This window comes from Hyperoodon ampullatus (assembly GCF_949752795.1).
Source record: "Hyperoodon ampullatus genome assembly, chromosome: 1".
Lineage (NCBI taxonomy): Eukaryota > Metazoa > Chordata > Mammalia > Artiodactyla > Ziphiidae > Hyperoodon > Hyperoodon ampullatus.
The window spans coordinates 118,632,440-118,643,271 of NC_136914.1; the positions used below are offsets into that span (position 1 = coordinate 118,632,440).

At 38.2% G+C, this 10,832-nt stretch overlaps 1 protein-coding gene across 1 annotated transcript; it reads right to left on the reverse strand.

The window, feature by feature from the left end:
• Positions 1–2,216: 2,216 nt before the first annotated feature.
• GGPS1 (geranylgeranyl diphosphate synthase 1) lies at positions 2,217–8,287 on the reverse strand (the record flags this gene model as incomplete). Its single annotated transcript, XM_079713402.1, has 3 exons — positions 2,217–3,293; positions 3,539–3,609; positions 8,218–8,287. 3 exons carry the CDS (start codon positions 8,285–8,287, stop codon positions 2,532–2,534), a joined length of 903 nt encoding a protein of 300 aa, XP_079569528.1. The 3' UTR covers positions 2,217–2,531.
• Between the last annotated feature and the right edge of the window lie 2,545 nt (positions 8,288–10,832).

Consider the following 10,832-nt stretch of genomic DNA (forward strand, 5'->3'; position numbering starts at 1 on the left):
GTGGCTTCTCGTTGCGGAGCATGGGCTCTAAGCATGCGGGCTTCAGTAGCTGTGGTGCACGGGCTTAGCTGCTCCGCAGCATGTGGGATCTTCCAGGAGCAGGGACTGAACTCGTGTCCCCTGCATTGGCAGCGGATTCTCAACAACTGCGCCACCAGGGAAGTCCCTAGACTGACACATTTTAAACCTCCATCAGGATTAGATGAAAAAGAAGAGGGCTACTGAGGTTTTAATACATTAATTTGCAATGGCTACAGCAGTTGTGAAAACGTTCCCCAGCAGCACTTAGCAACGTGGGAGGAGCAAAGCACGTGGACCACTGGATTCACGCTGGATTGGGAACTGGCAGGATGAGAGGGGCCTAAGGAAAGGAGGAAAGTGATCTGAGAAAGCTCTTGAAAGGCTCCCTGAAGTGAACGACTATAGGTTAAGAAGAGAAGGAAGTCAAGTAAGGAAGTTGACAGAGCGGAGTAAGAGACGAGCTGATGTATTTAAAATCTTGCCAAGGTCTGAAAGTCATTTATAGCAACATAACTAGCCTTCATTCTTTTGATTTTGCCAACAAAGAAAATCAATTTGATTTTCTTCTGTATTAACCATCATGACTATGGTTCAAGTGAAAAGAATAGGTTTTTGATGATTTAATACGTAACTCTTTTTATAAGTCCTCAGTTCAATACCAAGCATTTCTGTCACTGAAAGGCAAGATAAAAATGACAAAAGAGGGCTTCCCTGGTGGCACAGTGGATAAGAATCTGCCTGCTAATGCAGGGGACACGGGTTCGAGCCCTGGTCCGGGAAGATCCCACATGCTGCGGAGCAACTAAGCCTGTGTGCCACAACTACTGAGCCTGCGCTCTAGAGCCCGCGAGCCACAACTACTGAGCCCACGTGCCACAACTACTGAAGCCCACGCGCAGCAACAAAGACCCAACACAGCCAAAAATAAATTAAAAAAATAAATGAGAAAAGAATCATGAGTAGCACCAGGCCAAAATTAATTTGATTAGCTAAGAAATAATCTACTTAAGCAATCATTATACTTACAGGTAAATAACTTCATTTCTGTCTATATAGTTAGCATTAGATCTTTTTTAATATCAAGTTTGTTATAGGTTCATAAAAGCAAAGTTCAAATATCCATAGTATAACACAAATATGTATGATTTTCAGAAGAGGTTTCCTTGGATCAATTAAAAAGGAAGATTCAAATTATTCTCAAAGTAAAGGCAATACCCAACTTTTCAAAAAAGATTTAGGCTGAGTGCTTTGGTGAGAATTTCTCATACAAAAATACGGTGGTTTGATCTAAGATAACACACTGTACAACCAATCAAGCAAAATGTAATGCTACTGAGAAGTACAAACTTTCATTCTGGGATGTCAGTGACACTTCTCATACAGAAATCACGGTCTCTTTTTTCATACCTCTCGTGCCGTAAGATAGCTCCAGGGGCTGAGGGCTTAAAATGAAACAAAAGGGATAGTCAGGGTTAAGGCACTATTAAGCTAACTGTACCTGATAGTGTAGCCTTTGGCTAATTTTCAGTCAGGCACTAGCTCGCAGGTTAACACTTTTCTTTCCTTTAATCATAGAGATTAAAGATGCCTACTTCCTTTTCCATTCAAGCACCAACTGCCTATAGTGGGGTTAAGGATGTAATGCGGGTGGGAAGGAAAAGGACAGTTCCCCCAGCTTTTGTACTTGTGAGCAAACAGCTCTTTTATGATTTTTACTACTGATGATAAGACAGCATAAAAAGGTTTAAAGGCTCCTTCCTAAAATACTTTTTCCATGTACCTCCCCCTGCCCCACAAATGGAAAGATACTGCTGTACCCAGATACTAATTAGTTTTGAGGCACAAGTTACATTAGAAGGAAAAAGAATTTGGGCTAGTGTGTAAATTTCATTCAGTGGAGACTCCTTGGTTAAATAAACAGAATTTGCTGGGTTGGGAGAAAGGAAAAGAGGCCCAGAATGCTTACTGCTTGTCACTGTCAGCTTTCTCATGGAAGACTTTACTAAGGGAGTTTCCAGGGAGGAGAATGAGCTATTCTAAGCAACGACATTTAGGAAGAAAGAGCAGTTCCTGTGGTCTTCGGGCCAGCTAGCTATAGAAACTGGTCCCAAGTAGTCAATGGCTTGGAAATGGGGTAGATGAATTGTGAACTGCCCATATAGCACAGTTAGGAAGTATGTGGATAAAAATTCCTGGAGCTGAAGTCTTCTTTATTGACAGAATCAACAGAACACGCATGGCAGAGTTGGCCACAACATCCCAACACAGCACATTCTGACATTCAAATTAGACTCATTTAAATGTGGCTCCTTTTGATTCCTTCAACTTGGTACTATGATTATCTGTACACAGGGATTCAATATTGAAACAGCCTCACTCACATCACCACTATCACTCAGTTTTTGGACTAACAGATTGGTCCAAATTTTAAAAAAGGTAATAGGCTAAAAGACAAAAAAAAAAAAAAAAAGTCAACTAAGCTATCAGGCCTAATCAAGAATGGCTTAATATTATTCATTCTCTTCTTTGAACATTTTACTTAAGTGTTTTACTAGAGCTACTAGCTCAGGGTTCCCACCACATGCATCGATTTGTTTATAGGCTTTAGATTCAAGCTCTTTAAGAGTATTCCGAGTGTATTCAAAAGAACCTACATTCTCAAGATAATGTACACAGTATTTTTTAACATCTACATTTTCGGTTCTCTGGCGCAAGATATTCTGCACCTGGGTGCTTTCAGGCCTCGACCAAATAGCATGAATAGTAGGGAATGAGAACTTTCCCTCTGTTAAATCTTCACAAAAGCTTTTGTTTTCACTATATTCTTTGGAGTGTAGATTAGCATAATCATCCCTAATTTGGAAAAAGAGCCCAAGTGTATTCAGTAGTGGCTTTAAATCTTCTTTGTAATCAGAGAACAACTGCATGAGACCTACTGCTAATCCAAACAGTCCACCTGTCTTCTGCAGCACCATTGCTTTATATTCCTCTTCAGTGGGACAAGTGTAATTATCCCTCCAGTAGATATCCAGGCCTTGTCCCTGATGGAGTTCTAAAAGCTGGCGGGTAAAAAGCTTTACTGCATCTGGGTGATCAAGGGTTAAGACTTTCTCTAGGCCAAGAAAATATACATAATTGGCAGAATTGATGACAGATGGAATTCCATAGATGCTGTGTGCCACTGGAAAGCCACGACGGAGTTTTGAGTTGTCTTCAATATCATCGATGAGTAAACTGGCATTATGCAACATTTCCGTCACTTCAATGATAATCTAACAAGAAATACAATTGAAAATTTTCATTTTATTTGAATTATTCAAGAGCTTATAAATACTTAATGTATATTAACAGATAATCAAAGTGTCAGGTGCCTTAGTTTTTACAACTAGTTATTATCTAGCAACCTCAATGTAAGATATTGTATGATCATTAAACTGAATTAAGAGCTAGGAGTATTTTTACATGATACCTATTAATTTCTTGGAGATTAAGAATAAGGTTAGAATTGCCTAAATACCTGTAGCTTGTCTTCTGGAACTTTTAGCCAATGATTAAACGCCTGTGAAAGTTTGGTTCTCACTTGTTTACCTGCATTTAAAGAATAAAATTCGGCAATAAATTAATGTTTTTAATTACAAGAAACACATTCAGAAACTTCCTGTGAAACTAATAAAACTTGACAAATTCAGCCCCACCAATCCATTATCTACTGTAGAGCTTGTCTTCCACTGCTGGGCCCTACTACCTCCCTCCACCAAAACTCATATCCTAAAACGCACAACCTTTTAAAATTAGGGCAAGCAAAAGAGAGTTCTAGGACTCCAGGGACCCATCAGTAAGCTCACTCCTTTCATCTTAACTTATATCAACAGTTTGGGAATGGAATGTGCTTTTTTTTTTTTTTTAACATCTTTATTGCTTTACAATGTTGTATTACTTTCTGCTGAATCAGCTATATGCATACGTATATCCCCATATTCCCTCCCTCTAGCGTCTCCCTCCCACCCTCCCTTATCCCACCCCTCTAGGTGGTCACAAAGCACCGAGCTGATCACCCTGCGCTATGTCTCCCTGTGCTATGTGGCTGCTTCCCACTAGCTATCTATTTTACATTAGGTAGTGTATATATGTCAATGCCACTCTTTCACTTCTTCCCATCTTACCCTTCCCCCTCCCCGTGTCCTTTATTCCTGTCCTGCTCCTAGGTTCTTCAGAACCATTTTTTTTTTAAGAGTCCATATATATGTGTTAGCATACGGCATTTGTTTTCCTCTTTCTGACTTGCTTCACTCTGTATGACAGACTCTAGGTCCATCCACCTCACTACAAATAACTCAATTTTGTTTTTTATGGCTGAGTAATATGGAATGTGCTTTTAGGGACTTATGATCTAATTCATTCCTTTTTTTGAAAAGGGAGCCAGTCTAGTTAGTGGCAGTTAATTAGCACCATTCACTTCAGAGGCTATAGGTTTTTTTTTTTTTATTGACATGTAGTTGATTTTCAATGTTGTGTTAACTTCTGCTGTACAGCAAAGTGATTCAGTTATACATATATATACATTCTCTTTTAAAATATTCTTTTCCATTATGGTTTATCACAGGATACTGAATATGGTTTTCTGTGCTATACAGTAGGACCTCGCTGTTTATCCATTCCATATATAACTATAGGTATTTTTTTGTTTTTGTTTGTTTTCCTTTTAGTTTTCCTTTTTACTATACTTTCCTCTAACATCAAATGGATGGTTTGGGATAGCTCCTTTTTCTTTTTTCTAACTTACTAGTCCAATATACAATGTAACTGAAAGGAATATTTTTTTTTTTTTTTTGCGGTTTGCGGGCCTCTCACTGCTGTGGCCTCTCCTGTTGCAGAGCACAGGCTCCGGACGCACAGGCTCAGCAGCCATGGCTCACGGGCCCAGCTGCTCCGCGGCATGTGGGATCTTCCCGGACCGGGGCATGAACCCATGTCCCCTGCATCGGCAGGCGGACTCTCAACCACTGCGCCACCAGGGAAGCCCAACTATAGGTATTTTTAAGTAAATGTACTTTGCTATTGAATTACCTTATAGAATTACCTCTTAAAATTATCTACCATTCCTTTATATTAAGATTTTAGAGACTGGACAGCTCTGCTTCTTTCCTATCAAAGTGAATTACCACTCCATGAAGTATCCCCTTTTAACATCCTGAATTTAGTCAAAAGTTAATCTCTTTATTTTGACTAGGGCCATTAGTTTTTCAATATTATCTTTTTCTTACACAGAAAGCTCAAGAGAGGTCTTTGGGTAGTAGTCACCATTAGAAGTCGTTTTAGCCCAAATATAAAGGAATGGTAGATAAAAACCACCAGTTCATTTAATAAAAATGTTCTTTCTATGAGCTTCCTGCTAAAGCGAATGCACAGTAACGCCCTAATTTCAGATTAGGTTTCAGGAAAATAGTTACATAAAGTTTCAGTGAACAAAAACAATATTTTTTGAGTCCTATCTGTGTTTTCTCTGCACCAATCAGCCAAACAAATGAATACACACACCTTCATCACATACCCAAATGGAACAAGTTTCACTTTCTGTAAGAAGTCTAAAACGGAAGGATCTCTTAGGGCTCTGGAAGCAGTATCCTCTGTCTACTAACACTTAGAATGTGGTCTGAGTAGCAATTATATCCTTTATCCTTCTGATTTACTTTCCAGTTTGACAAAGGTCAATCTGGGCTATACTGAGAAGGCACAACTGAGCAAAGTAACCCTATCACCTTAAAAAAAGAAGATGAAGAACAGAGAATCAATGTGCAGGCACATTTCCCCCTTCACTTCAGAATGTATTTAGAAAACAGTACAATAAATGGCTTAACTTACAGGTACTCAGGTATGTATGTATGTATCTATGTATTTATTTATGGCTGTGTTGGGTCTTCATTGCTTCATGGTCTTTCTCTAGTTGCAGTGAGCAGGGGCTACTATTCGTTGCGGCGCGTGGGCTTCTCACTGCGGTGGCTTCTCTTGTTGCGCAGCACAGGCTCTAGGTGCAAGGACTTCAGTAGTTGTGGCTCATGGGCTCTAGAGCGCAGGCTCAGTAGTTGTGGCACACGGACTTAGTTGCTCCGTGGCATGTGGGATCTTCCTGGACCAGGGCTCGAACCCATGTCCCCTGCATTGGCAGGCGGATTCTTAACCACTGCGCTGCCAGGGAAGTCCCCTCAGGTTTTGTTTTAATATTACAGTAATTACTGTTTCCTTGTTAAGACTTTAACGTTACTGACTCCCTTTCTGCAGGCCCTCTTCTTCCTCCATTTCAAAACCCACCCTCCACCTCCCACTGCAAAGGCCTGGGGACCTACACTTCTACACTAGGGTAAATAAAGAAACATAAATAAAAGTCATTCTACTTCACTAATTTCAGAATATCCTAATATCAACAATTATTAATTATTATAACCTCTTTTCAACAAGAGTAACTTTACAATAGAAAAAATGGCCTGGCCCATCTTTAAGTCACTTTAGTAACTTTGAAGCTCTCTGTGAAAAATACTTTATGCATAACACAGTTTCCCCTTTCTTTAGAAAACTCTTTTGAGGTTCTATTGTATCATGGGTGCAAGAGTATATTTAATTTGAAAAATAAAAAGATGGGATACCTAATGAGAGTCTTAAATATGTTATCTAATGGCCTAAAACATTACTTCCAAATAATGAGGATTAAAAAAAATGTTACAGAAGTAGTTCATTACACAGGTAAGCATTACTGTTAAAATGTAACTATAGGCAGTCCTTGTTCTGCACAGTAGTGGAGCAGAGACGCTGGGTGGTGCTAGTTGGACACTTGTCATCACTGGTAACTAGCATGTTTTATGGTAGCCCAGTTCCAACCAGTGTTTGCCAGCGTGTAACAAAGTAAGTCCAGCAATAGGTGGGAAGAGTACAGGAGAAATAGTGCTACCTTTCTCAATGTGAGACTCTAAAATAAGTAAAGTTACTGGCTGCTGAATAAATGTCACTCAAAAGCAGTCTCTTGGCTTTTTCTTAAACAGTAGGCAACTTTTCCCTTGCATTCTCCGCTTGTCTCTCCTCCATTCTTTTGAAGCATTGACATTAACAAGTATGTCTCCATGAGGGTCTGCCAGAATAGAAATGACACTAATCATGATGGTTTCCAAGGTGGAGGTAGGGAGCTACCACTCTTCTGGCTCAGACAACAGCACTTATCCTCCCCAGACTCATGAAGAATAGAAATGCCATTGAGGAGTGCTCATCAAGAAAAGTGTGCACTTTAGAACAGAAATGAAAAACTTTTTGTGATTGAGTTGAGATCATCACTCCAGTTGAGCCACACTATGGGCTAAATGGGTTTCTATAGTTGTCAACTTATCACCTTTTTTTTTTTTTTGGGGGGGGGGCCATGCTGCGCAGCTTGTGGAATCTTAGTTCCCTGACCAGGGATTGAACCCGGGCCCTCGGCAGTGAAAGTGCAGAGTCCTTACCACCGGACTTCCAGGGAAGTCCCAACTTATCACCTTTTAGTAACTGGTTTATACATGAAGTTTTATTACAAGAAGCCACACTTATCACATGCATGAGTTTTTCCTTGCTACTATCATTTCCCAGAAAAGCTTAAAAAAAAAATAAAAGAGCAAAATAAAACAAGCACTTACATATGATTAGGCAGGTATTTCTTTAGGAAGCCATGTTCAAGTGACTCATCTTTATACAGGAATAATGTGGGCTATGCTTCCAAGTAATGTGCTTTGGATGCTTTACTATTTGTCTCTTAAAGGAACTAGTAGTATAAGAAATGCAGTGTATGTGATCATGGAAAACCTGAACAGGGAAGTTAAGTGAAGTTTCTTGTTTCACAAATTGGCAGAACATCCCCTAATATCTAAAGAGTAGGGAATAGGAATGTGTGGCATCCATAAAGAATAAAACTTCTAATGAGATACTCAAATGTTTTAAGTGGTTTTTTTTTTTAGTTGTTATAAAATTGGATATTTTTAAAGGGGTGCCTCAAAAACGTGCCTTTTAAGAACAAAAAGTTGTAAAAGTTTATTATTATTTTCCTCATATGTATCTTCTTACAAAATAGAAAACAGAAACTCTCAAGAGCTGGCAATTCTAACCTTTTCTGTATGCAAATATTTAAATGACCATTACTTTATATAGATGACCCTATATGTACTATAACTAAACTGTTACCTGGTAACTGAAGTAAGTACTTGTAAGGTTCTAGAAGAATTCTTTGGGCTGTTTCTTGAGTCTTCTCCATTGTTTTTTAATTTCAAAGCTGATCTGTAAAAAAGGAGAAACATAAAGATGATGTAGTTAACTAAATTACCTGAGTATCAAAGTGCAAAGGAACTTGTATTTGTATTTCAAGGTGTTTTAGTAAAAGTAAACTTTCAGTTTGGTTTTAAATGAAAATTCTACACCTATGTAATCTTGAAAACATTATGCTAAGTGAAGGAAGATGGTCACAAAAGGTCACATATTATATGATTCCATTTATATGAAATGTTCAGAACAGGCAAATCTATAGAGACAGAAAGTAGACTAATGATTGCATAGGGCTGGGGTGGGGGGAAGAGAGAGTGACTGCTAATGGGGGTTTCTTTTTGGGGGGATCAAAATGTTCCAGAATTAGATTGTGGTGCTGGTTGCCCAACCTTGTGAATATAACAAAACACACTGAGTTGAATACTTTGAATGGGTAAACTATATGATATGTAAATTATATCAAAGTCTTCTTTTAAGTGATTATATTGGTCAAGGTGTTCACCTGGATTTTAAGTGGTTTCCTTAGTTATAAAACTTACATTAAAAGCCTGTCCTATTTTATCAACCATAAAAGGCTTAAATTGTTGACATCAACATCAAAAGAAAACAACAGAATTAGATACTTCTATACTTAACTGAATTAAGTTAAATAAATTAAATAAACATACTTATTTATAAATAAACATATAAATTAATAAACACACAAATTAATAAACACATAATAAACACATAAATTAATAAACATACTTGTTTTTCTAAGAGCATTAAAATGAGTATGTTTTGCAGCTTCCCTGGTGGCACAGTGGTTGAGAGTCCGCCTGCCGATGCAGGGGACACGGGTTCATGCCCCGGTCTGGGAAGATCCCACATGCCACGGAGCGGCTGGGCCCGTGAGCCATGGCCGCTGGGCCTGCGCGTCCGGAGCCTGTGCTCCGCAAAGGGAGAGGTCACGACAGTGAGAGGCCCGCGTACCGCAAAAAATTAAAAAAATAAATGAGTATGTTTTATACATTTGACCCTTAAACAACAGTGGGGTTAGGGGCACCAACACCCCCCCTCCGCACACACACACACAACTGAAAATCTTCTGCAGCCACAGATTCAACCAAGTGCAAATCATGTAATACTGTAGTATGTATTTATTAAAAAAAAATCCAGGTATAAGTGGAGCCCAGCAGTTCCCACTCATGTTGTTCAGGGTCAACTGTGTATTTAAAATAAATGCAGAAAATCCTATTCTGCATTTTCTTCACAATCAATCCATTTTAGACATTCTGATTAAGACATGCATTTACTTGAGTGCAATTATATTATTAAAAATATTCCCCTGTAGTGACTTACTATTTTGAATTTTATATTTACTTCAATATTTCCTAGAACATCACTCAGTTTTCCTAGAATCCCCCTTTGCTATTGACTCTCTACTATTTCTTTGTAAATATCTATTGATATTTTTGTTTGTCCTCCTATGAGGAGTCTTCATTTCTGTTTTTGTTGTTTTTTCTCTTTTTGGGGGGATGGGAGAGAGTTTTCATTTCTAATTGGCACACTTTAGAAGGTTTCTCACCTTTGTCTACTTTCTTTTGCTTCTTGGGACAATGATTTGGTCTCTAGGATCATGAGCCTAAAAGATTGAAAAGTGTATTTTCTGTAGTCTACTCTTGAGTATCTAGGTGAAACAATAATAAAAAATCGGCACTTCCCAAAGGAAATCCTTTCAGCAATATGAATCCTAAGAGAAACCTTTCATATAGGAAACTTCTACATCTGCCTTGACCGACAATTAATGTTAAGTATGTTGCAAGGGAAAAAAGCTCAGAAAATATTTTGAAATAATCCAAATACTAGTTTAGTAACCTATTACCTATACAGTTTAAAGTTTGACACAGATTATCTTATTCTTAAGAGATTAAAGAAAGAAAAGATGATGCGCAGGAAGAATAATCACTTAGGTTAAAAGATTATTGAACAGAATTAAAAGTAGAATTTTAAAAAAGCATCTCATATACTATTCTATTTAAGCCAGTTAGTAGCCATCTCTTCCCAACTAGGTTGAGAAAATTATGTTTATCTTTTTCACAGCCTCCAGAACACGTATGACTTAACTTAAAAATCAGTAAGACCAACTTTCAATAATTCTCTTTTGTCTCTGTATCAGTAACAACAATACACCGCTAGACAGATTTTCAGCGCTAATCTGTTTCAATTCTTAGGGCTTAGCTGGTTGATGTTTTGTTCGACTGAAAATATTAGTTATGAACTTTAAAAAATCATTCTTTCCTTTGCTCACTCAGCTAAGTTTAAGAATACTCACTTAACAAATAAATCAATTAATGTTCCTTCCCCAGAGAATGTTTGCATGCAAGTATTCTCAACAGTGGGAAAACACAGAAGCCTCAATTTTGCTAGGTACCGAAAACGAAAGTTTCCTGTCTTCTAAAAGAGTCTGAGGGTTTCTACATTACCGTGGCATATACTCTGATTTGGCTCTTCTTCTCTTCTTCTTTTTTAACCCAAAAGACTCCAATTTATCACAC